General features: G+C 46.3%; 1 protein-coding gene and 1 pseudogene across 1 annotated transcript in view; both read left to right on the forward strand.

Annotated features, from left to right (window-relative positions):
• GRK7 (G protein-coupled receptor kinase 7) overlaps nt 1–27,711 on the forward strand; it is a 33,497-nt gene that overhangs the window by 4,450 nt on the left and 1,336 nt on the right. The window contains exon 3 of the mRNA XM_066244914.1: nt 22,101–22,375. Coding sequence (XP_066101011.1) covers nt 22,101–22,375 — 275 coding nt within the window. The remainder of the gene's footprint in view (nt 1–22,100; nt 22,376–27,711) is intronic.
• Nucleotides 1,080–9,092, forward strand: LOC136314543 (secretoglobin family 1C member 2-like; annotated as a pseudogene).

The raw sequence follows: 27,711 nt of genomic DNA on the forward strand, positions 1-27,711 counted from the left end.
TAAAACTTTGTCTTTGCACAGTTTCCAGTTTACAAGGAAGAGAAAACAGTGAGGCAAGGAAGTGAGGAAAATTATGGCGGGTTTGGATAACTGCCGGTGATTGTACATGGCTGTAAGGTGAGGGATTTGGACAAGGTACGTAGGGTTCAGATGATGCCAGGGCATTGGAGTGCTTTCTTATGGGGAATAAGGAGCTGCGGAAGGGTTTTAAGAAGGGAATGACATGAGCCAATTGGCATGTTTAAAGTCCAGTCTGGGCCCTGGCTGAGTGCATCACCCTGGTACACCGAGGTCGCGAGTCCGATCCCTGGGCAGGGTACATACGAAAAACAATCAATGAGTATACAGCTAAATGAAACAACTATTGATAAGTGGAACAATGAATTGATGCCTCTCTCTCTCTCTCTCTCTTTCTCTTTTCCTCTCTCTCAATCTATGGAAAATTAAAAATAAATAAATAAATCCTTCTTTAAAAAATAAATAAACAAAAATAAAAGGAAGGTAGATGAGAGGCAGAGAAGCAAGTTAGGAGCTTCATGTGGAGCACCTGGAAGGGATGACAGAGGCCTGAGGAGCCAGTAGGACTGAAGAAGTGAGAGTAAATTGGAGCTATTGGAAAGAGAGCTGTGAGGGACAGTGAGGGACAGTGAGGGGTGAGGGACAGTGAAGGTCTCTAGCTTTAGTGATCAGAGGAGGAGAGAACTGTGGGAAAGCAGACAAGTTCCATTGTGATTGTGTTGCATATGAGGCTCCTGCATGACAGGCAGGTGGAGATATTCCCTGGACATTTAGACCTGAAGGTCCGCTGCTGTAGAGGAAGGCCTAGGCTTCACGTGAGGACCCGGAGTCATCACGGCTTGGGAAGCAGCAGGCACCGCCGCAGCCTCTGCCGCAGGAGCCGAAGGAGAAGAGGGCTTCAGGAGGGAGGGTGGTCGGCACTGCCAAATGGTGTGGCGTGTACACAGTCTGCGGGGTTTGGCAATGAGGAGACCATAGTGTCCTTGGTCAGAGCAATTTTCGAGGTCTACACTCAGTCTGTGGAGGTTAGACTGACCTGGAAGTAGAGGGTAAGACTAAGGATGGAGGGAAGCTGGTTGCTAGAGAGGAACACGGAGGAGGGCGGGGCTGTACAGAGAAAAGAATGGAGCAGATGGAGATGCCGAGGCAAGAACCAGGAGAGCAAGTGCTGGTTCTATGGGAAGGGAACAGGGTGCATGATAGAGGAGAATCCAAGGAAGAAGGAGGATGGAATGAGGGCCTTCAGGGAGGAGGATGGGTGGGGAGGAGGCAGAGTGTTTTATTGGGCTTCACTGTGGAAATAGGAATGTCTGTCTATGCACGAAAAATCTGATGTGCATTACTTCAGGGTTTGGGATTTGTTCTGTCAATTATGCAGAGTAGAAATGTTACTCCTGAGTGTCCCAAACGTATGTATCATGCTAAAGTGATCTATTTCTACTTTGCTGGAGGCTCAGAAAACATATAGCTTCATATCCCTCCATCTCTCTCTCTCTCTCTCAGAAATTCTTTCTCAGTCTTCCTTTAGCTTTGTTTATGAGCCAAGAGAATGTTTAAGGAAGGACAGTTTCTTTAGTGGCTTCTGTGTCTGGCTCTCCAGCTCTTTGGGAACCCACAGGACACTTTCTGTGCCCCCTGGTTATTATCCACTATAATGAATACACTTGGTAGGGAAGTTTGTTGCTGAGACCTCTGACCCTTTTGTCTTCCCTGAGTCTTCTGTCCCATGAGACCAAGCTTCAGGTTTTAGACTACTTGCCCCATCTAAGAAGTTTTTTTTTATTTTTTATTTTTGTATTTTTCTGAAGCTGGAAACGGGGAGAGACAGTCAGACAGACTCCCGCATGCGCCCGACCGGGATCCACCCGGCACGCTCACCAGGGGCGACACTCTGCCCACCAGGGGGCGATGCTCTGCCCCTCTGGGGCGTCGCTCTGCCACTACCAGAGCCACTCTAGCGCCTGGGGCAGAGGCCAAGGAGCCATCCCCAGCGCCCGGGCCATCTTTGCTCCAATGGAGCCTTGGCTGCAGGAGGGGAAGAGAGAGACAGAGAGGAAGGGGGGGTGGAGAAGCAAATGGGTGCTTTTCCTATGTGCCCCGGCCGGGAATCGAACCCGGGTCCCCCGCACGCCAGGCCGACGCTCCACCACTGAGCCAACCGGCCAGGGCCCCCATCTAAGAAGTTTTATGTCCCTGTCCCCAGGCCTGCCACTGAAGCCTAGGGGATTAGCAAGAAGAGTGGGGGGGGGGGGGGAGGAAGAGTCAGAGAGCAAGATCAGAAGCCAAAATAAAAAGAAGAAGGAGAAGGAGAAGGAAAAGAGGAAGAAGAAGAAGGAGGAGGAGGAGGAGGGGGAAGGAGGAAGAGGAAGAGGAGGAGGGGGAAGAAGAGGAGGAGGAGGAGAAGCTGCTACCTCCCTCCTTCACTGTTTACCCCTCTGCATAGCTAAGAAAAGCCCCTCCATTTCCTATTTACTGCAGCTCCCACACATATAACGGGGCCCCCAAGTGAATTTGAAGGTCATAATATTCATAACATGTCACAGAAGAAATGAAAAATGACATATTTACAGGGATTTTGTGACCACTAACATTGTTTTAATACCAAGATACTATGTAAAGAATGACTGTGAACATTATGAAAAGGTGCAAAGGAAAAAATCACCCTGATTATAAAGGTTGATAAATGTGTTGACTCTGTGCAGTCCTTCCAGAAATATTAAGTTGCCGTGGCTTTGGAGTCCTGGCTAGATTCTTCTGATTCAGCTACTCATTTAGTCTTGTATAAGTTAGGATTGCTCTCCGCTACATATAACAGAATACCAGATTCTCAGCAGGCCAGGGCCAAGGTCTCTATAAAAATCTCCTGAGCCTTTCTTCCTTGTCACAAGATGGCTTTTGCATCTCCAAATATCAAGTCCACATTCCAGGATGGAGGAAAGGGGAAGAATGAAGCAATATCAACAGACTTCCACTGTCATCCATTGGCCAGAACCAGGCCACACGTTCACCCCCAGCTGCAAGGAGCCTGAAAAACAGCTTTTCATTTTCAGCTTCTGTTGCAGAGGCGGTTAGTGAGAAGGTGTTGGTGAGCTGATGGCATCTCTTACACCAGCACCTCCCCATCACCACCACCAGGGAAAGAAGGGTTGATAAGGACTAGGAAACCTTATTCAGCTATTTACTCACTGAGGCAGTAAGTAAAACTAGAGAATGACTTACAAGGAAGTGGTAGGCAGAATGCTGAAGTGACCTCAAATAACCCTTGCCCTTTATCACTTCTTCCCCTTGAGTGTGGGCAGGACCTGTGACTATAATGAGATACCACTCCCATGATTATATTATAAGGCAAAATGTGTTTTAAAGATGTGATTAAAGTTACTAATTGGTTGACTTTGTGTAATTCAAAAGAGAAATTATTCAGGTGGGCTTGACCTAATCACATGAGTCCTTTAAATATGGGAATGGAAGTCAGAGACAGCAGAAGTCAGAAATTCAAAGCATGACAGGGCTTTCCAGCAGCACACCACTGCTGGCTTGGGAGATGGAGAAAACCATGTGGCCAGGAGCTGAGGGCTGCTTCTGTCTGACAGCCAACAAGAGAACAGGGACCTGAGGGCTACCACCACAAAGAACTGAATTCTGCCGGAACCATGTGAACTTGGAAGAGGATCCTGAGCTCCAGATGAGAATGCAACCTGCCAGACATCCTCACTTTGGCCTTGTGAGATCCTGACCAGAGAACCCCACCATACTGCACCCAAACTTCTGACCTACAAAACTGTGAGCTGATAAATGAGTGTTTTAAGCTACAAAGTCTGTGGTTATTTGTTACAAAGCAATAGAAAACTCATACAAATCATTACTGAAGGAAGGCAGCCAAAGGAAAGATCTCTTTGAACGACACCTTAAAATTAATGGAGAAACTAGCAAGGTGCTGGACCTTGTTAAGGGGACGTTTCCTTTCTCAAAAGGCTCTGCAGGCCTACCGTTTATTATAATAGAACTTGAGGCTATAAGGGAATTTGAAACTCTGGACGTTATTCTGCCAAGTGGGTAACTCTTTCCCAGGTAGAAGTTGGGCCTCCCTGGAGGGGCACCCATTTTTTCGGGCTATGGAGGACACTAAATGAAGAGCTTTGACCTCGTTCTATAGGGAGGAGGGAGCCATTTAAGGTTCTTCAATAGGAAAGTGGCATGACCAGAGTGATTCTTTAGGAAGATTATTCTGACACTAGATAAGATAAATTAAAGGAGAAAGCGTCTGCGGTTGGGCAGAAAGAGGGACCCCCAGAGTTACTGTAATGATCCACATATAAGGTAATGAAGGTTGAGGCAGCAACCTGGGCTGTTAACTGTCTTAGATCTGAACGCTCTCAGCCTCCTGGCCTCTCACCTGGGTTCCACCAAGCCCTATGTCTGTACTCTTTAAGTATGGCTGCCCTTGGAGGAGGAGGGGAGGAGGTACCAGACCTACTCCTGGAGTGTGGTGACTGAAGGAGGCACCTTGGGGGTGGAAGGGCCCCAGGTGGCCCTGCGGGCTTGGAAAGGCTGAGGCAGGCACACGTGGAGAAGCAGGGGCGCTTAAAAGCACTGGCTAAGGTCCCAGGTATAGCACTGGGTCACTGTGTCCACTGTCTCAGGCAGGGCCTGGGACATCTTTATTATTCTATAAAATGGTCTCTGGATTATTTAGAGGAAAAGACTTATAGACTCAAAAGATTAATATATGGAAGTTACTGTGATTTACTGGACTCTCAGTCTTTTTTTTTTTAATTTTATTTATTCATTTTTAGAGAGGAGAGAGAGAGGGAGAGAGAGAGACAGAGAGAGAGAAGGGGGAGGAGCTGGAAGCATCAACTCCCATATGTGCCTTGACCAGGCAAGCCCAGGGTTTCGAACCGTCGACCTCAGCATTTCCAGGTTGACGCTTCATTCACTGCGCCACCACAGGTCAGGCATGGACTCTCAGTCTTTATGGTACAAAAAGTTACTTAAGAAAATGAAATGCATGGTTTACATAGCTAAGGAGCCCAGAGGCCTGGCCTACTGACACCAGTGTCTGAGCCATGTCCCTGGAAATCTCCCCCTCCGTTTCCCAGCTCCAATCTCTTTGGTGTTGACCTCACTCTCAGGCCAGTGTTCCCGCATAGAGGCCCCTTGCAGCTCCGCACATGTCCTGCCAATGGAGCAGACCCCGTGGAAAGAACACACTTCTCTATTAACAGTTCCTCTATGATTCCCAGGGAAGACTCTCGATGGATAACCCAGGTCACATGCCCAACCACAATCAATGCTACAGGCAAGGATAAAATGGCTGCTGTTCCCAGGAGCCAGGAACAAAGTCTGTCCCACCTGCTCTCACAAACTTAAAGCAGAGGAATGTATTCTCCAAAGGAAAGTCAGGAGGGAAAAGAATGCGAAATAAATGTCAGGCAAAAACAGTGGAGGCCTCTCATCATTGCTATTACCGCAGTGATTTAAAAAGCTCAGAAGCTTTCTGACCTTTTAATTAAAGGGTAATGGGATTAAGATCCTTTACAAAAGCTTCTATGAGATAGAGACTAGTATTAGCTCCATTTTACAGATTGAGCTCCATTTTACAGGTTAAGTTACCCACCCAAAGTCACATCACTAGTATATGATAGGTACCAGGTACGTCAGATTTGAGAGCACTTACAGTTTTGAATCAAACCTTGTTAAGTTCTCACATAGGGCAGACCAGCCTGTGGCTTTTTTTTTTTTTTTCTTTTTTTTTTTGTATTTTTCTGAAGCTAGAAACGGGGAGAGACAGTCAGACAGACTCCCGCATGCGCCCGACCGGGATCCACCCGGCACGCCCACCAGGGGCGACGCTCTGCCCACCAGGGGGCGATGCTCTGCCCCTCCGGGGCGTCGCTCTGCCGCGACCAGAGCCACTTCAGCGCCTGGGGCAGAGGCCAAGGAGCCATCCCCAGCGCCCGGGCCATCCTTGCTCCAATGGAGCCTTGGCTGCGGGAGGGGAAGAGAGAGACAGAGAGGAAGGAGGGGGGTGGGGGTGGAGAAGCAAATGGGCGCTTCTCCTAGGTGCCCTGGCCAGGAATCGAACCCGGGTCCCCCGCACGCCAGGCCGACGCTCTACCGCTGAGCCAACCGGCCAGGGCCCAGCCTGTGGCTTTTAATGCTATAAAAGGCTCTCTGTCCAGGAAAACTCAGACAGAACAAATGCATGTGATGGCATCAGCATATCTTCCTCAGCCTGGTCTGATGTGGACGCCAATCACAAGCCTAGCTGAACCACTGGCAGAGTTATGACTTCAGAAAACAAGCACCGTCACCGACACATGGAATCCCATGACAGTCTCAGTGCTGGCCTCCCACACAGAGACACAGTGTCATTAAACATGATCTCGGCCACTAAGTTCATTTGTAATAAATGTAATAAGTGCTCCTGCCTGTTCTCAGCTGACATGGACATGCACACAATAAAACAAACTCATATCACTTTTTAGAGGCTCCAGGAAAATATAATAGGAAACTTGGGAAGTGGGGTTCATGCTGGGACTTTTCAGATTCAGCATTCTATGTAGAGAACAGTGACCTTCAGATTCTATGGAACATGAGTCCTTAGAAATTGTTATTTTGTCAGGAACGGGAATAAAGTTAGAATAATGACCCAAAGTTTGAACTTAGTTGGTTGCCTTGTCCAGCCTTGAAGCCTCTGACCAACTCCTTACATTCAGAAAGATAATGGGTGACAGAGGTTAGGCATGATCATATTTATTTTTAAAGCTTCTATTATACTGAACACAATGATAGAGACACACTGAATAAGTGGTTTTTAAGAGATCTCTGCATGCGTTTCATCAGAAGTTAACACCTGCATGCAGCACAACCATTCTGACCCTGTTCCAAAGTTTCTCTTTTTGAAAGTTACTTCTGGCCCTGGCCGGTTGGCTCAGTGGTAGAGCATCGGCCTGGCGTGCGGAAGTCCTGGGTTCAATTCCCGGCCAGGGCACACAGGAGAGGCGCCCATCTGCTTCTCCACTCCTCCCCCTCTCCTTCCTCTCTGTCTCTCTCTTCCCCTCCCGCAGCTGAGGCTCCGTTGGAGCAAAAGATGGCCCGGGCGCTGGGGATGGCTCTGTGGCCTCTGCCCCAGGCGCTAGAGTGGCTCTGGTCGCGGCAGAGCGATGCCCTGGATGGGCAGAGCATCGCCCCCTGGTGGGCATGCTGGGTGGATCCCGGTCCGGCGCATGCGGAGTCTGTCTGACTGCCTCCCCATTTCCAGCTTCAGAAAAATACAAAAAAAAAAAAAAAAGAAAGAAAGTTACTTCTGAATAGCAGTTTAAGAACCACACAGGAGAGGCATTCTGGTTACTTCGAGGTCACACATTGGTCTCCACCAAAATTATAACCACCGTCATTAACTAAATTAGTTCCTAATAACTTTTTACCACTACAAAAATTTCAAGTCCATTCTCAAAGTATTTATACTGCTATTAATGGCATTCAAAAATCTTCACAAGTCTCAAAATTATTTTTGTTAACATTCTTGCATTGGAAAGGCAGTCATTCATTCATTGACTCAGTCAGGCAAGCATCCAGCATATATTTGTTGAGCATTTCCCAGGACTGTGAAGCATGAAGGCTAGAATGGTGAGCTAAAAATGGACATGATTTTCTGCCCGCATGGAGCTTAGGGTCTAGTAGGAGAGATAACACTTAATAATCATTCGAATAGATGTAGAATTTCAATGATAAATTCTGCGAAGATGTGGTATGGTACATGGGGCTCTCCAAGGAGGATTTGACAATGTGTGAGAACCAGAGTTAACCACAGGGAAACACCAATTACTCGTTATCAGAAGGTAGACTGGAACTCATTCAGCAAAGTAGCAGTGGCAGTGTCTTAGGCTGAGTTTCCTGGAAATGGACTCTAAGACAGATCTACACGTGGAAGATTTGTGAGGGCATACTCCCATGCAGTACATGTGCAAGGAAGGCAGGACCGGGCAAAGAGCGAAGCTGACCCACAAGGAGGTTGAACTAAGCCCTGGGGCAGTCCTTCAGCAACCTCTGGAACTGAGATTGCTCTCAGAGTTGTCTCAAATCAAGGTGGGATCCAGGCTTTTGTATCCCTCCATGAGCTGGCCGATGAGCTTGGCCAGCTGCCAGAATGGGGGGAAACTCAGGCGAGGCAGTTCCCTGCTGCGCAGGACAATTTCCAGGGTGGGGAGCAGCGGGGAGCCGTCAGCAGTCAGTGGTCCCAGCCGGGAATGGCTACATAAATTTCACTGCTCATGGCGAAATGAAAATGGGGGTACCTTACTAAGATATCAAAGAAAAGCTTTCTCCTCTCTTTCATGTTCAATCTTTCAACCAGTCATGGTTTGTTTGTTTTTTATTGCTATTCAATATTGCACCCCCTCAAGCTTGGAGGTACATGAGGTATGAGGGAACAGTGGACTGACCCCAGCCAAGAACCCATCGCTAGGAGGCAGGAAGGTGACGGGGTAGGATTCCACGTGTGTGAGCCAAGGCTCCAAGACCTGCTTGCATACTCCATTGTCTCTCTGGATTTAACTTACAAAAAAAAATTTTCTTTTTAAGCCTTTATTCATTTTTAGAGAAGGGAGAGAGAAGGAGAAGGGAGGAGCAGGAAGCGTCAACTCCCATATGTGCCCTGACCAGGCAAGCCCAGGGTTTTGAACTGGTGACCTCAGCATTTCCAGGTTGATGCTTGATCCACTGCGCCACCAGAGTCAGGCCCAGAATTTGTTAAGACAACCTTCAAAACCTTCACTGTCTGCTAGGCAGGGAAGCAGCACCATCCTGCTGGTGGGCCTCCCCTTGCTCTGCACCTGTGGGCTGGCCACAGGAGAAGGCAACAATGAGGTTTTTCACAGACTTTTGATAAATGCTGCTGGTGGGTTCCCCAGAGGAGCTCTATAAGGGGCCCAGGGCAAGTACCATGTCAGTGCAGATGTCAAGGTGGTGATGACAGAGCTCAAGTCGTGCAGAGATGTCGTACAGCTATGCACGAGGCAGAGCTGGTCAAGCTGCTGGTTCAAGTGTTGGACAGCCAGGATGGTGCGTAGCTGACCCCAAACATGGCTCCAAGAGGCCACAGGACCAGCTACAAAAGCAGCCATGGCCACACCATCCCACTTCCCCATGTGGGAATTCATCTTCAAACGCTTCCTGCATCCGAACAGTATTTAACCCCAGCACGGGGCTGCTTCTGAGCACAGGCCCTGTCTGACTGCACTGGCTGGCCCTGGTCCCAGCAGCTGGGGAGTGGAGGCCAAGGACCTGAAGAGGGACCTGGGTGGAGTACTCCAGGATGCCCTCCAGGAGGGGCAGAGCATGTCAGGCGATGGGAATGGCCAGGGAAATGGACCTGCATTGAGGAAAGTGAAAGGGAGCCGGGAAAGGAAAGCACGCAGCAAGAGGACACGTGGTCAGATGAAGCTGCAGAGAAGGCAGGGACACCAACCTGGCGTTACAGGCCGTGTACAGGACTGGTTTTTTGCTTACAAGCACTGGAAAGCTTTTAAAGGATCTAACCAAGAGGGCAACATGCTCAGAATTCTCTTTTGAAAAAAATTACTCCATCAGAAATGAAAATAGATCAGAGGGGATTCAAGTGGATGGTGGTCACTTGTCACCCAGGTGAGAGTTGAAGGCAGCGCAGGTCACAGCGAGGGTTGGTAAAGCCAGAGCGCAGTTGGTGAATTAAGAGGAAACTTCAGAATGAACAGGACTCAGTGATGCCTTGGATATGGGGGAAAGAAGAGAGAGAGGTGTCCAGAGTGATTTATTAGGTGAGGTTTTGTTGCAGGTACAGACTTGGCTCCCGAGTACAACAGGGAACGAGACACACAAACACCAGCTTTCATGAAGCGCCAGGAAGGAGAAGAGACCCACAAGTAAAAGGACAGTGCCATTGCAGTGTGGTCAGGGCTGTCCAAGTTGGGTGCATGTGAGGGCGCCCAGCCTGACATGGGGACATGGGGTAAGGAAGGGCTTCCATGAGGAAATGACTACCAAGTCACACTTACCAGGCAAACAGAAGCTAGGCAAGTACAAGAAAGGGGAGTGGATGAGGCAAAGGAAGCAGCACGGGTCAGTGGTCCTCAGCTGAGGGTGATTTGGGCCCCCAGGGGACATTTGGCAATGACTGGCGACAGTTTGGGTGGTTATGACTGGAGAGTTGCTACTGGCAACTAGTGGGTAGAGGCCAAGAATGCTGCCAATGTCTTATAATGCCCAGCACAACGCCCATCCCCAAAGAATAATCTGGCCCACAATGTCCATGGTGCCACAGTTGAAAACCCTGGCCAAGGTAAAGTCATAAAATGAGAATGTGAGTTCAGTCACAGAACAGAGTGGTTCTGCAGCTACCTAGAGTGTGGCGTCACAGGTGTGAGGGTGACAAAGGGTACCACTAGAGATGCCAGACCCTAGGAGGCTGGAGCAATCAGACAAGGGCATTTGAACCCGATGACTAAGGTATTAGGGAGCCACTGAAGGCTTTCAGTTTGAAAGTGACAAAACTAGTCTTGGAAGGACAGTCTGGAAGACTGTAAACAGAAGGGAGGTGAAGCAGAGGGTCTGAAAACTGGGTGGGTTGGCACATTGTCTGGTGAGTTGTGGAGGTAAGGAGAGAGTTAGGAAGCCTGCAGGGTGCACCACGAAGGGGCTGCCATGCAACATGGTGCGATCCAGGGACCAGAAGGATGCTGCGTCATCTAACTTGATATAGACAGTGTCGGAAGCTCAGAGCATCCCTTCAGATCAAGTGCAGCTGATGAAATATGGTCCACAGGATCATAAGATGGGAGGAGCATGAGTGTGCCGATGCATCTGCCACTTACTGTGGCTGCTTTGTACAGATGCACAGTCCTCTTCTCTAAGCCTGGTTAATACCGCCTGCCTCTTAGGCTTAATGAGAAGATTAAGAAACAAGGCAGATAAATACCTTGCAGAGGGTCAGCCACTTGGTAAGCAATCAAGAAATGACTATTCTGATTATTCTACAAGAAGTCAAATGCCAGCCCTTCCGTTCCAATTTCTACTGTTGCATTGTTTCTGCCTCACCTGATGGGCACTGTAGCCGCTCAGGTGACCTCTGCAGCTGTGCTTTGTTCCCCGGGGAGAGGCACGGGGAGCCAGCAGGAGGCTGGGACTGCGGTGGGCGGTGGGCGGGGAGAGGCACGGGGAGCCAGCAAGAGGCTGGGACTGCGGTGGGCGGTGGGCGAGCAGGGACGAAGGCGCAGCTCACCTCCTGGCGGAGCAGGCTAGGCACACGCCCTTGTCTTGCTCCCTCACTGCCACGTGGAACCTCGCTTGTGGTTTCATTTTGAGCATCGTGGAGGCACCATGGAAAATATGCCTCAGCCCACGGCTGGATAGATTCACAGAACATGAAACCACCAAAGAGCACACTCGGGTGAAAGAATCACAACTACTGTACTGATTGATCTCTGGTGAAATGCCAGGCCCGCCTTTCAAACCAACGGAGTCTTAAAGGGTTCTGGGTTTTTCTTCTTGTGCAACTGCCCTGCCAAAGACAGCCAAAACCCAGGCTTCATGAGCATCACAGCTAACCTACCAGGGCCTGTCAGGTGTCAGGTTTCTGGAAGGCACGAATTGGGTGTGATCACTTTCATCCTTATCACAGTCCTATGAGGTAAGAGCTGTGCAGCTCAGAGAGGTTGAGTAACTGGTCCTGGGTGACCAGCTCTTAATGGGTAAAGCTGGGATCTGAACCACGGCAAACTGACACCAGGCTTTATAGCTCACAAAGCATGACTCCAGGGAGCCTTCTTTTGGGTTCCCTGTGGGCTTTTTGAAACTGTGTCCTCCCAGGGGTGTCAGAAAGAGCAGAAAGCCACCTCCGGTGCGGCTCCTGCTCCCCAGCCAGGAAGTGGCGGGCCCGCGCAAAGCGGCTGGGTGAGCGGTGAGCCGACAGCACTCTGGAGGCGGCTGCCTGGGCCCGAGCACCTGGGCGGAGCCTCGAATTAAGTCCCCTGGGGTCTCGGGCCGCATTCCTCAGAGGTCTGTAAAGGCCACCGCTTAAAGGCGCAGAGGAGCAGCTGGGAATGAGAACAAAGCGGCCAGGCCCCCCTCAGAGGAAGGAAGGAGTGAGCCCCAGGAAACAGCTGATAGCGCTAAGCTCAGCTTGTTTTTTTCCTCTGCTCAACAGTTCTCCTGCCACGGCAAACAAAAGATGTACATTCTGATTCCCTCTTCTGTTTGGATTGTGCTGTCGAGTGGATCTGGTTTGTGATGAGCTTGAGGGGGTAGGGAGGGGGGGAGAGACATCCGCGGGCGGTTTCTTGCTCCACTGTCCAGTTCGCTGGGCTGACGCTGCCAGCCGCCTGGAAAGGCAGAGGGCTTCCTTTCTGTGTTTTTCCCCACCTGGTCATCAAATCCAGCCTGGCCTGGTCACGCCAGGGGCATGACATTGGCATTTCTTCTAATGATTGAATTTAAGGGTGCCAACTATTCAGATTCAGTGGAAGCTGGAGGTTTCCTCCTGACCTTGACCTTGAAGGACCTGCATGTACGTGCAAGTATGCACACACACACTATTTTATGGATGTGTAAAACTATTAAGATATGAATTGTGCCTTCTCAGACCTACTGAAAGGCGGCTCCTAGTTCTCACCACATCCGAGGTCACAGTCCACTGCTGACCAAAACCACCGTGGGACTCCTTGGAGTGCAGAGTTCACCCAGCCTGGATCCTGCGGCTTAGCCCCGTGGGCCCAGGGATGAGAGTGACAACAGCTACAGGGTCCATGGAAACCAGCATCCAACAGTACAAGAAATGTAGGGGATGTCTGTCTGCACAGGTCCCAACAGGCTGGCTCTGATCCTGATCCCAACTTAGAATGTCCACCTTCCTCAAAGTTTGGACACCTGTAGGTAACAAGGAGCCCTGATGGAACTAAGCAATCCACATGCAATGACTGGTAGAGGGACTTCTTGCCGCTTCCTGGAGAACAGTGGGGGAAGGGGCAGTCTCCAGTGGCTTCCTTTTAAACCCTGTGAGGTCTGGTGCTGGAGGCCCTGCAATGCTGGCTATGCTTTGTTTTGCCTGACCAGGTGTTGACTGTGTGAGTCCGCAAAGGGCACAATACAGCCAAAAGCAAAACAAAATGAAGCAAGAGGGAAAAAAAGAAAAAGAAAAACCACTCACGAAAACCTCCATTAAGATTTCTGTTGCTGCTAACACTTGGGTGATCCCTACAGCTCTGGCAATGGCACTTCTGGTCATGCGAACTGAAAGCAACTGTTTGATGGCACAGAGACTGATGTGCGGGGGCCCTTTGTAACTGCAGGAGTTAAACTGAGCCGGAGAGGTCAGCATGGCTGGACCCCGCCCCATGCTGCTTGGCCCCTTCTCTCCTCCCACCCTGCTCTGAGGAGGCAGTTCACAGGCAGGAGACAAATGGCATAAAGGGCAGGCAATTAATTTTTTCAGCTGGAGGCTGCGATGGAATTTGGTGCTTAGACTCTCGTGTGCGCCTCTAATTCCATTCTTTTCCTCTGTGAAATACTGCCATTCTTCAAGGAGGTGGTGCCCTTCAGAATTCCACTGTGACATTTTCTGTCTAGAGCCAAGAGGTAAATTTAGTCCTAAAATTATTTGGAATGAATCTCAGGCTACCCTGCTGTCTCGTGCTTTTTCCACTACACCAGAAGGCTATATAATGTTGTAAAGATGGTGGCCAATTCTTCATTCATTTTCTCCAGGGGTGGGGGTGGGGGGCAACGTGTTCCCAGAGTACTACTTAGGGTCTGGCCCCTACCTCCCAGCAGTCTTTGTAGTGTGGAGGCCCAGCCTGCCTCTGAAGAGCAGAATACAGGAAAAGAATGGGAAACATTGGGAAAGGGGGAAGGGCAGCAGCTTAATTAAGCAAGACTGGATTTAGTACTTGGCAAATGGGAACGTGAAGGATGGGATACTAAGGGAAGAAAGTGAATCCTAAAGGGGACTTGGAGAGGTAAAAAAAGCCACTTCACCTACTTCCATAGAGACAGTGTAATGCAGTGGTTCAAAGTGCAGACCTGGGTGTGAATTTGGGGTGGGTAACTTTGGGCAAGATTTAATCTCTCTGTGGCTCAGTTTTCTAATCTATAAAATGGAAGATAGAATAGTTTCTATCTCATAAGACTATCATGAAGTTTAAACAAGAAATTCATGTAAAGCACTTGAGAAAATATTTAGCATGTAATAAGCACTCAGTAAGCATTATTCGTGATTATTTCTAATTTTTCTCCCAACATGTATCTCACAATCCATTTTTCAGGACAAAGCATGTTTTCCATTTTCACCTTATACCTTCTACTGAGCAACTGATGTTTATCTGGTTTTTTGACTAGTGATTTTAATCCTTAAAGTCACTCACCTCTGAAATTTGCTCATTAAGGGTGCCACACACAGAGCAAGTTCACAATAAATATTGCTGAGTAGATTTACCAATCACCACCATCTGACCTGCAATTGGATGTTGTTTGTAGTCTTTCTGTGTGCCTCTTCCACCCCAGCATAAGAGACTGAACAAAGAGAAGCTGGATAGGAACAGGAAGAACTTCAGCCCTTTCCCCACCTCGGGTTTCAGGATAAGGGTAAGCAGGCTGACACCTCCCAGGTAGGGTACTGGAAAATCTCTTATGGGGAAATCGAACCGCCTAACAGAAAAGGTCAGTGTCTCCTCGCAGATGAGGTCCCCATTGAAATGGCCTGGCAGAATCACCCTACAGTGAAACCATTTCATTGACCAACTTCTTGTTAGCTTTTTAGTGTGCACTCTTACTTGTGAACAGATAGTCAAAGATCATTTGTCATTTCAAAAAACATTCTAAAGTGAAAGACAATATAACAACAAAAAGAGAGAGAGGGAGGGGAAAGAAACTTGTAGAAAACAGAAGCAATGCAGGGAGTAAGAGACCATTTTTGGGTTTTTTTGTTGTTGTTGTTGTTTTGTATTTTTCTGAAGCTGGAAACGGGGAGAGACAGTCAGGCAGACTCCCGCATGCGCCTGACCGGGATCCACCCGGCACACCCACCAGGGGACGATGCTCTGCCCACCAGGGGGCGATGCTCTGCCCCTCCGGGGCGTCGCTCTGCCGCGACCAGAGCCACTCTAGCGCCTGGGGCAGAGGCCAAGGAGCCATCCCCAGCGCCCGGGCCATCTTTGCTCCAATGGAGCCTTGGCTGCGGGAGGGGAAGAGAGAGACAGAGGAAGGGGGGGGGGGTGGAGAAGCAAATGGGCGCTTCTCCTATGTGCCCTGGCCGGGAATCGAACCCAGGTGTCCCACATGCCAGGCCGACGCTCTACCGCTGAGCCAACTGGCCAGGGCAAGAGACCATTTTTAAAAATTTATTTTTAATATCCTTTGAGATTTAAGAGAAGATATCAATTGCATCCATGAAACAAGAACAGATGCTATGAAACAAGGAACATTCAGAGAAAAACAATAAGGATATGTATCTACCATTCAACTTTATTTATATGAAATCTGAGAACAGACCAAACTAATTTACAGTAACAGAAATCAGAAAGCAGTTGCATGGGAAGGAAGATGGACTAGAAAGGGACACAGAGAACTTTCTTGGAAGAAAATGCTCTGTATCTTTTTTGGCTGGCCTTTATGTGGGTGTATTCAATTATCAAAATTTATTTAACTGAATATCTAAGATCTGAGCACATTATTCTACACTAATTATATGTTAATAAATACGTATTTGCAGAAATGACAAGTTCAGTAGAAAACTTAAGCCTCTAGGTCTAGCAATCAATATACAGGAAATACACTGCTCACAAAAATTAGGGGATCGGGGAACGTGCAGATACTCCAGTACTTTCAGCCTTTTGTATAGTGTATTTTCAGCAATGAAATAAGAGTTGGGCCTGACCTGTGGTGGCGCAGTGGATAAAGCGTCGACCTGGAAATGCTGAGGTCGCCGGTTCAAAACCTGGGCTTGCCTGGTCAAGGCACATATGGGAGTTGATGCTTCCAGCTCCTCCCTCCCTTCTCTCTTTCTGTCTCTCCTCTCTCTCTCTCTTTCTCTCCTCTCTAAAATGAATAAAAAAAAAAAAAAAAAAGAAATAAGAGTTGGTTTTGCATCTCATTTGCATAATCAAACAACTTTCTTTGACTTGTCATTTGCTTTTCTGATGTTCTTAATAAAAAAAAAAAACAACAAATGCTTCTTTTTTATCACTTCATATTCATTTTTAAATGTCCCCTAATTTTTGTGAGCAGTATACATAGAACAGAGGAACATGTTAAATGACACCACAGAGATGCAGTCAGTCATTAAAATCTGAATGTGGCAAACTGCAGTTCCGCCAGTTTTTTCCAATACAAGCTTGCAGGAGGTGTGAAAGGTGGAAACTGCCATGGACCAGTGCAGCTAGCAATTGTCCAGGTCCTGAGTGAGAATGGTGTGCAATGAAGAAATAAACTCAGAGAGAAAAAGGATGGAATTAGGAGGTCTCTGTACAGCCCATAGCTTGCAAGAGCAAGTCTCTACCCCAAAACCACTTAATTTATAGGGCAGAGCAAAGACATTAGCAAATCAAAGAGATCTCTGATACAAAGTCACATTTCTAAGGCAACTCAAGAATTCTTGCAAGTGCAGAAAACCCTCCATCCTGCATAACATCTTAACTTCACAAAACAAAGGGTAAACACAGCTAACACGGAGGTGTGGAGAAGGGCATGTAAATTGCCTTTACCAACTTAAACTAGTCAGAGATTGTGGGGAAGAATTTAGCCTTTAGCAACTTAAGCAAGTGAGGTGGGAGGATGAGCCCAGTAGAAATACTCAGCTTCATAGCCAATATGGAGGTGTGGGGAAGAGCTTAGACTTTAGCTTAAGCCTTAAACTGGGAGGGCTTGGCCAGCTTGCAGTCTCCCACAGGAAACCACGGAGCTGCACTAAGAACATGAAGCCAAAATGTATTAAAAGTGAAAGTAGGCCCTGGCCGGTTGGCTCAGCGTTAGAGCGTCGGCCTGGCGTGCGAGGGACTCGGGTTCGATTCCCGGCCAGGGCACATAGGAGAAGCGCCCATTTGCTTCTCCACCCCCCCCCTTCCTCTCTGTCTCTCTCTTCCCCTCCCGCAGCCAAGGCTCCATTGGAGCAAAGATGGCCCGGGCGCTGGGGATGGCACCTTGGCCTCTGCCCCAGGCGCTAGAGTGACTCCCCGGAGGGGCAGAGCATCGCCCCCTGGTGGGCAGAGCCGGGTGGATCCCGGTCGGGTGCATGCGGGAGTCTGTCTGTCTCTCCCCGTTTCCAGCTTCAGAAAAATACAAAAAAAAAAAAAAAAAAGTGAAAGTATTAAAAACACCCGGGTGTGAGTGGGCTGACAGAGACTAAGCCTAGTCAGCCCTGAGCAGAGAAAAGGCACTTTCTTTTATACTGAAAGGTGGGGAACGGGGAGTTTATCAGCAGGTGGGTTTTGGTTAACTCCCGGGTTTTCAGTTCCCAGCCCAGCATGCCTCAGTAACTGTCTTAATTGGCCTGTCTTCAAGTGATTGATTAACAAATTTCTCCCACAGTTTGATCTGACAGCAGTCAAACTGATTTCAAGCTGTAGAATGGGAGTGAACTGCTTCTATTTACCTAAGAAGGTGATAACAGACGACAAAATAAGAATTCAGATATTCACAGAGATTTAAGAGACATATTAATCACCCATGTTGTATGAACTGTATTTGAATCCAAATTTAAAACAAACTGCTTAGAAGACAAATTTATAGGACATAAGGAAAGTGTTAACATATCCAGGTTTTTGATAATACTAAAGAATTGTTACTTGAAGTGAGATAATGGTACTGTAGTGCTTGGTTCTTTGGATTTTTTAAAGTAATCTTATCTTTTAGAAAGTCATAGTGAAATACAAACAATACAAGGTCTAGGATATTCTGTGGCAATGGGAGTGGGTAGGGGTACAGAGGCAGTGTATTTAATATGGAATTTGGGTGACCATATATTCCAGTTTGCCTAGGACAGTGCCAGTTTACATCTGTTACCCATCCCTCTGTTAATCTACTAGTCCATCATATCTCGAACGTATTCTCACATAAGCTCTCGTCCCTTTTTCCCAACCTTCATCTTGCTCATATCACTTGATCACCCTTGGTGCAAAGGATACTGGGAGGTGGAATACTTATGCTTCTGGTTTCTATAATAGAGGTATGCAAGGGAAAGGGGAAACTGGGAATGGCTGTTTGCTACCTTGGCTCTTACAGCATTTCTCAGACTCATCTACATCTCCCGTCCAGACTCCCCTCTCACTATTTTTGCAGGTGTTGCTCCTGAGTGAGGTATCTACACACACACAACATACACACACACACACACACACACCCTCTGGCTTCCCTATGCTTACTTTACACTCTCACTATGGCATTTACCCTTCTTTATTGAATTAGCCTTTTGACCTGTCTGTCTCCACCAGCCTGTAAGTTCTCAAGGGCATGGCTCAATGCTGAATGGAGAGCATCTAGTGACCACCTTACTATTGCTTATTTAACAAACGTTTTGTTGGGCATGCATCAAGTAAGGCAGTAAGGACCTGGTTTGGATACAATAATGAGTAAGTATATCCTGGGCCTCAGAGGATCCTACAGTACACTCCTGTCCAGGCAAATGCAAAACTAGACAAGACACCAGGACAACAGATGTAAACTGGAACCATCCCAGGCAAACCAGAATATATGGTCAGCCAAATTATATCTTCCAGACACTCACTGCTTCTGTGAAAAAGCAGTGCCATGTTGACTCATACCCAGCCTGTCAGACCCCAGTCATTTCCAGAATTTTCTTGCACATGCCAATTACTCCTTATTAGTACTTGGGTCGTTTAACTTTTTGTTGTTGTTGTTATTCATGTAAAAATTATTATTTTTTTGTTTTTGTTTTTGTTTTTGTTTTTGTTTTGTTTTGTTTTTACAGAGGCAGAGATAGACAGGGACAGACAGACAGGAACGGAGAGAGATGAGAAGCATCAATCATCAGTTTCTCGTTGCGTGTTGCGACTTCTTAGTTGTTTATTGATTGCTTTCTCACATGTGCCTTGACCATGGGCCTTCAGCAGACTGAGTAACCCCCTGCTGGAGCCAGCGACCTTGGGTCCAAGCTGGTGAGCTCTTTGCTCAAGCCAGATGAGCCCGCGCTCAAGCTGGCGACCTCGGGGTCTCGAACCTGGGTCCTTCCACATCCCAGTCCGACGCTCTATCCACTGCGCCACCACCTGGTCAGGCTCATGTAAAAATTATTATAAGTGCAATATTCCTAAGGCATTACATGCACTGTGCAAATAAAAAATACATACTTAAGCAATTAGAAAAAAATCACATCATGAGTAGCTAAAACACTTTGCAACCTTTTTTGTGTACTAAAATGCATATTAATAATCAGTATGTGAAACCCATTACATATATAAATTTCTTGGTATTAGCACTAGACCTTGGTCTATTGTCTCTATTGTTGGACATTGTGGGTGTTTCCATCTTGTGACCACTAAGAATAATGGAACAAAGAAATCTCAAAACACATCCCTTTTCCTTTCTTCTAAGTCATTTCTTTGAGGTATGTACTCCAGTTAAGTAATGTAGCCAAAGGACAGAAACAATTAATGCATCCAATTTTGTACTCTAAGTCTTGTTGCTCCCCTAAAAGTCTGGTTCAGTTTACCGAGTACATTTTTTCCTTACAACTCTGCCAATAATTTATATTATCATTTTCATGTACTAATATGAGCTTATTGTCATTTTAAGGTATTCTGGGTTTTTTTTTGTTTGTTTGTTTGTTTTTGCATTTTTCTGAAGCTGGAAACAGGGAGAGACAGTCAGACTCCCGCATGCGCCCTACCGGGATCCACCCGGCACGACCACCAGGGGGCGATGCTCTGCCCATCCTGGGCGTCGCCATGTTGCGACCAGAGCCACTCCAGCACCTGAGGCAGAGGCCACAGAGCCATCCCCAGCGCCCAGGCCATCCTCGCTCCAATGGAGCCTCGGCTGCGGGAGGGGAAGAGAGTGACAGAGAGGAAGGCGCGGCGGAGGGGTGGAGAAGCAAACAGGCGCTTTTCCTGTGTGCCCTGGCCGGGAATCGAACCCGGGTCCTCCGCACGCTAGGCCGAAGCTCTACCGCTGAACCAACCGGCCAGGGCCTCTGTTTGCATTTTTAATTGCTGTACACTCTAACCAAAAGCAATTTAGTTTTGGGGAAAACATATTATGTAAATATGTATTTTATCATTGCAAGGTAAGTTGTAAGTATTCATTAAATATTTGTTGAATGAATAAATATATTAAAATCACATAGTCACACACAAAAAAAATAACTACATGATTCCAGTTAAGTAAGGTACCCAGAGTATTCAAATTCATAAAGACAGAAAGTTTCACGGCGGATGCCAGGGGTCAGGGAATTGTTGTCTAAGGGTATAAGAGTTTCAGTTTTGCAAGATGAAAAGAGTTCTGGGGACTCATTGCACAGTGGTGCAAATGTACTTACTTTTCTTGAACTATACATTTAAAAGTGATTAAGATGGTAACTTTTATGTTATATGTATTTTACCAAAATAAATAAATATGTATATATTATATAGTATGTATATATTATATATGTATTTTTTTTAATTTAGTGGTCATTTGGTATATATTATCAGTAGAAGTATACCTACAATATATTGGGTTTTTCTGTTTGTTTGTTTGTTTGTTTTGCAGAGACAGAGAGAATCAGAGAGAGGGATAGAGAGGGACAGACAGACAGGAACGGAGAGAGATGAGAAGCATCAATCATCAGTTTTTTGTTGCGACACCTTAGTTGTTCATTGATTGTTTTCTCATATGTGCCTTGACAGCAGGCCTTCAGCTGACTGAGTAACCCTTTGCTTGAGCCAGCGACCTTGGGTCCAAGCTGGTGAGCTTTTGCTCAAACCAGATGAGCCTGCACTCAAGCTGGCAACCTGAGGGTATCAAACCTGGGTCCTCTGCATCCCAGTCCGACGCCCTATCCACTGCGCACCGCCTGGTCAGGCTAACTACAATATATTATTATGAATGTTATTTTAAATGGAGAAGTTTCATTCTAGATGAAAGCAACTGTTAATTTTTAATGCAGACAGACAGACCAAGATGTGTAATATTAATGTCACCGTATAGCAAATAGAGTAAGAAATATCATAGACTAGATAACATTATGTGAACACTCAAAATTAACAATGAAATGTTCAACCTTAAAAACATCATACATTAATTTCCTATTCTGTGATTTAAAACAGGCAGAATTGAGAGGATTTTAGAGAATTCACTTGAACTTTTCACCAAAAGATGAATGACGAGACCAAGAGAGGCCAGGTGATTTTCTCACTGTAAGAGTAGTCACATCTATCCCTTTTATAGAGCACTCTAGCCGAGTCCTTTTTCTATCTCATTGGCCAGACAGACCTCATGGCCTGCCCTGACTGCATCAGAGGTTGCAGGGAAAGCAGAGAATAGAATAGGTTAACCACAGCCTGACCAGGCGGTGGCGCAGTGGATAGAGCATCAGACTGGGATGCAGAGGACCCAGGTTCGAGACCCCAAGGGTCGCCATCTCAAGCGCAGTCTCATCTGGTTTGAGCAAAAGCCCACCAGCTTGGACCCAAGATCGCTGGCTATAGCAACGGGTTACTCGGTCTGCTGAAGGCCCGCGGTCAAGGCACGTTTGAGAAGGCAATCAATGAACAACTAAGGTGTTGCAATGTGCAATGAAAAACTAATGATTGATGCTTCTCATCTCTCTCCGTTCCTGTCTGTCCCTGTCTATCCCTCTCTCTGACTCACTCTCTGTCTCTGTAAAAAATAAATAAATAAATAAATAAATAAATAAATAAATAAATAAATAAATAAATAAATAAAAATTTAAAATCCCACATTTCAAAAAAAAAGAATAGGTTAACCACAATGCACAAGCAAATAAATTAGGTTTCCCTTAACAAGGAAGGAAAAGGAGAATAGGTATTGGGTAGACAATCGGTAATGTCTGTTACATTCACATTAATGTTTTGCTTTGTTTTGTTTGGGGGCTACAGGCTGGAACCAATGGTTATATGGCTCCTGAAATCTTAGTGGATAAAGTGAGTTACTCCTATCCAGTGGACTGGTTTGCGATGGGATGCAGTATTTATGAAATGGTTGCTGGAAGAACACCATTCAAAGATTACAAGGAAAAACTCAGTAAAGAGGATTTAAAGCAAAGAACCCTGAAAGAAGAAGTCAGATTCCAACATGATAACTTCACAGAGGAAGCAAAGGATATTTGCAGACTCTTCTTAGCTAAGAAACCAGAACAACGCTTAGGAAGCAGGTAAACTACTCCATAATAGAGATGGTCAGTGATGTCACCGTTGTCCACAGGGATTTGGAGAATATTTTGGATTAATGACAAAGCCTTGGGCTTAAGGAGAATTATTATTGCCCTACTATTATTTGCATATTATATAGTTAAGTATTTCTGGATACTTTCAAACACTATGGCCACTTGATACAGAACAATCTCTAAGATATACTTTAGAGTTGAAAAATGAGGTGCAAAACAGCATACATAAAAAAGAGAAAAATATATAATTCAAATAGTTGCATAAACTATTTTGAGCAGAGTATACAAGGAATGTATAGGATTGGTTGCCTCTAATAAAGGGAAATTGGAGGCTGGTGACAAGGATGTAAATGAGGATTTTCACTATAGAACTCTATTATCTTTTAAACTTTGAACTACATGAACAAATTATCTGATCAAAAATTAAAAGCTCATGCTAGCCAGTTGGCTCATTGGTAAAGCATCGACCCAGCATGTGGATGTCCCAGGTTCTATTCTTGGTCAGGGCACACAGAAGTGACCATCTGCTTCTCCATCACTCCCCCTTCTCTCTCTTTCTCTCTCTCTCTCTTTCCCTCCCGCAGCCATGGCTTGATTATTTCGAGCACTCAGCCCTGGGTGCTGAGGATGGCTCCATGGAACCTTTGCCTCGGATGCTAAAAATAGCTGGGTTGCAAGCATGGCCCCAGATGGGCAGAGCATCCACCCCAGACTGGGGTTGCCAAGTGAATCCCAATCCGGGTGCATGTGGGACTATGTCTCTCTATCTCCCCTTCTGTCACTTGGAAAAAATTAAAAATTAAAAAAAATTAAAGCTCAGGCCCTGGCTGGATAGCTCAGTTGGTTAGAGTAGCATCCCAATACACAAAGGTTGCCTCTTCAATCCCCATCAGGGCACATACAGTAAGGGGTCCCCAAACATTTTACACAGGGGGCCAGTTCACTGACCCTCAGACTGTTGGAGGGTTGGACTATAAAAAAAAAAACTATGAACAAATCCCTATGCACACTGCACATATCTTATTTTAAAGTAAAAAAACAAAACGGGAACAAATACAATATTTAAAATAAAGAACAAGTAAATTTAAATCAACAAACCGACCAGTATTTCAATGGGAACTATGGGCCCGCTTTTGGCTAATGAGATGGTCAATGTCCATTTCCATATTTGTCACTGCTAGCCGTAACAAGTGATATGACGCACTTCCAGAGCTGTGAGGCGTGCATCTTGAGTTACCGGAAGTAGTACTGTACGTGAGCGACTGAGCGACGCCACCACATACAGTGCTCCTCTCACTGACCACCAATGAAAGAGGTGCCCCTTCCGGAACTGCAGCAGGGCCGGACAGATTGATATTCCTGTCTCTCTCTCTCTCTCTTTCTCTCTCCCCCCTCCTTTCCTCTCTCACTAAAATCAATAAATAAATTTTTTTTTAAAAACCCCTAAAGCTCAAAATAAAATAAAAACCACCAGTACTGATAGCCAAAGCTCTGGAAAATTCTTCCTCTATCAAATGTCTCTGTAAAATATCATCAACCACTCAACAGATATTTAGTGAATACATAAGATGTTGCCTGATCAGGTGGTGGTGCAGTGGATAGAGCATCAGACTGGGACACAGAGGACCCAGGTTTGAAACTGCGAGGTCACTGGCTTGAGTGCAGGCCGATCCAGCTTGAGCGCAGGGTTGCTGGCTTGATACTCCCCCAGTCAAGGCACATATGAGAAAGCAATCAATGAACAACTAAGGAGACTTAGAAGCCACAACTAAGAATTGATGCTTCTGATCTCTCTCCCTTCCTGCCTGTTTGTCCTTATCTGTTCCTCTCTCTGTCTCTCTCTCTGTCTCTGTCACACACAAAAAATGTTGCCAGCTAAATTAACATAGTCAAAATTAATTTTGAGGAAAGTCAAGTTGTATTGCTTACAATGGAATAATAAAGTCAAAAATTTTTTTATGATCAAGATATTTTAGAAGAAAACAAAAACTAAGTAAAAGCTGACCTATGAAAAAAACCTTGGCAGAGGGTGACTGAGTTATGTAAGGATGAAACCAAGGCCCTGGAGCCACAGATATGCCCCACATCCCTGCTTTGCTCTAGTTTTGCTATATACTGGTCATTTTACCTTAAGCAATTGAATTACTTTCTCTGAGTCTCAATATCCTTGTATTTAAAATGGGTGTGTGGGTGGGGGGAAGGTGAATATAATGGTTAATCTTGGTATCAACTTGACAAGGCCACAATACTCGCACATTTGATCAAGCATTATTCTAGATGTTTCTGCGCAGGTATTACTGTATTTCCCCATGTAGAATACGATCCCATGTATAAGATGCACCTTAATTTTGGGGCCCAAAATTTGAAATAAAATGTATTATATATCTGACCTGTGGTGGCGCAGTGGATAAAGCGTCGACCTGGAAATGCTGAGGTCGCCGGTTCGAAACCCTGGGCTTGCCTGGTCGGGGCACATATGGGAGTTGATGCTTCCAGCTCCTCCCCCCCTTCTCTCTCTCTGTCTCTCCTCTCTCTCTCTCTCTCTCTCTGTCTCTCCCTCTCCTCTCTAAAAAATGAATAAAAAAAAAAAATGTATTATATAAAGTTATTGAACTGCCCTGGCCGGTTGGCTCAGTGGTAGAGTGTCGGCCTGGCGTGCAGGAGTCCTGGGTTCTCCTGGCCAGGGCACACAGGAGAAGCACCCATTTGCTTCTCCACCCTCCCCCTCTCCTTCCTCTCTGTCTCTCTCTTCCCTCCCGCAGCCAAGGCTCCATTGGAGCAAAGTTTGCCCGGGCACTGAGGATGGCTCTGTGGCCTCTGCCTCAGGTGCTAGAATGGCTCTGGTTGCAACAAAGCAACGCCCCAGATGGGCAGAGCATCACCCCCTGGTGGGCATGCCAGGTGGATCCCAGTCGGGGGCATGCGGAGTCTGTCTGACTGCCTCCCCGTTTCCAGCTTCAGAAAAAAAAAAAAAAAAGGAAAAGGAAAAAAATTATTTAAATCTTATGCCACAAAATAGTCCCTTTTTATTTCTTTAAAACATGGGCTTAAGCCTGACCAGGCAGTGGCGCAATGGATAGAATATCAATCTGGGACATTGAGGACCCAGGTTCAAAACCCCAAGGTCACTGGTTTGAGCTCGAGCTTACTAGCTTAAGCCCAAGGTCGCTGGCTTGAGCAAGGAGTCACTGGCTTGCTGGAGCCACCCGGTCAAGGCACATATGAGAAAGTAATCAATGAATAACTAAGGTGCCTCAACGAAGAATTGATGCTTCTCATCTCTTTCCCTTCCTAACTGTATGTCCCTGTCTGTCTGTCTCTCTTTCTCTCACTCTCTCACTAAAAATAAATAAAACATGCACTTAAGAGAAACCAAGAGAAGTGTGTGGTAGGCCACCTCTAATACGGTCCCCAAAGGTTCCCATTTCCTGGCATCCTCCCTTTCCCTAAGGGCCAGCTATACCTACTGACTTGTTTCTAACAAACACAATGTGGCAGAAGTGATGAGATCTCATTTCCAAGATTAGGTAATAAAAAGACTGTGCCTTCTGCCTTGAACTCTTTCTCTCTCTCTCTCTCTCTCTCTCTCTCTCTCTCTCTCTCTCTCATTATTTCTCTTTTTCTATCTCCCTCTTGTCATTTGCCCTGGGGAAAACTAGCAACAATGTTATAAGGCAGCCCTACAGAAAGGCTCACATGGTGAGGGATGGAGGTTTGCTAATAATTACGTCAGTGAGCTTGGAAGGAGCTTCTCCCCCAATCCCAGGTGAACTTTCAGATAAGACCACAGCCCTGCCTGACCAAGCAGTGGCGTAGTGGATTGAGCGTTGGACTGGGATGTGGAGGACCCAGGTTCAAGACCCCGAGGTCGCCAGCTTGAGCTCAGGCTCATCTGGTTTGAACAAGGCTCACCAGCTTAAGCCCAAGGTCGCTGGCTCGAGCAAGGAGTCGCTGGGTCTGCGGTAGCCCCCCGGTCAAAGCACATATAAGAAATCAATCAATGAACAACTAAGGAACTGCAACGAAGAATTGATGTTTCTCATCTCTCTCTCTTCCTGTCTGTCTGTCCCTATCTGTCCCTCTTTCTGTCTCTGCCAAAAAAAAAAAAAAAAAGACCACAGCCCTGACCAATAGTTTTACTGCAACCTCACAAGAGACCATGAGCCAAAGGAATCCAGTTAAGCCATGTCTACATTCTTGACCACAGAAACTGTGAGATAATTAATGTTTATTGTTGTAAGCTACTAAATATTGGGGCAATTTGTTACACAAAAATAGGTAACTAATACAAGAGGTTATACAGTTGTGAACATACATTTTTTCCCCTTATTCTGAGGTAAATACTGAAATAATTTTTAGCATAAGGAAGAAAATTTGATAACAAATAAGCATAGTGTTGAACACCAAACATATGCTCATTCATGCTACTAAAAATTACTAAAAGATTTTTTTAAAGTCTTTAAAGATTATTACGGCAGTTAGGGCAGGTAGGTGGGTTCCTAGAAATCACATCATATGAAAAGTGAGGAGAAGTGAATGCAGTCTTTTAAAATGTCTATGATGGTCATGTGGAAAGAAACATATTAACTTGTTCCGTGTGACCTTGAAGGGCAGAGAAAGAGGCAAGGACTGGGAGCTGCAGGCAAGCAAGTTTTGGCCCCACTGTTTTTTGTTTTTTGGGGGTTTTTTTTGTATTTTTCTGAAGTTGGAAATGGGGAGGCAGACAGACTCCTGCATGCACCCGACCGGGATCCACCCGGCATGCCCACTAGGGGGCAATGCTCTGCCCATCTGTGGTGTCGCTCTGTTGCAACCAGAGCCATTCTAGCGCCTAAGGCAGCAGCCTTGGAGCCATCCTCAGCGCCTGGGCCAACTTTGCTCCAATGGAGCCTTGGCTGCAGGAGGGGAAGAGAGAGACAGAGAGGAAGGAGAGGGGGAGGGGTGGAGAAGCAGATGGGCGCCTCTCCTGTGTGCCCTGGCCGGGAATCGAACCTGGGACTCCTGCACACCAGGCCGACACTCTACCACTGAGCAAACCGGCCAGGGCCTAGCCCCACTGTTTTTTGCTGGCATTTCATGTAAACACCAAGAATAAAAGTCATGTATGCCAACAGCTAGACTCTTGAAAAATCGCATTACATGTGAAAGCTGTTTGCAAACAATGAAAATGTTACGTTCTGCATGTGGTGGAATTGTGGGTGTTTTCAAATTTACTATTTTCCTGTTATTATTATGTTGTTATAGTATCTTTGCAATAAAAATGAAATATGTTATAGGAAAAGAATGCTATACCCTTTGTATTGTTAGAACATTTCCTGTTTTGA

Source organism: Saccopteryx bilineata, chromosome 10, assembly GCF_036850765.1.
Source record: "Saccopteryx bilineata isolate mSacBil1 chromosome 10, mSacBil1_pri_phased_curated, whole genome shotgun sequence".
Lineage (NCBI taxonomy): Eukaryota > Metazoa > Chordata > Mammalia > Chiroptera > Emballonuridae > Saccopteryx > Saccopteryx bilineata.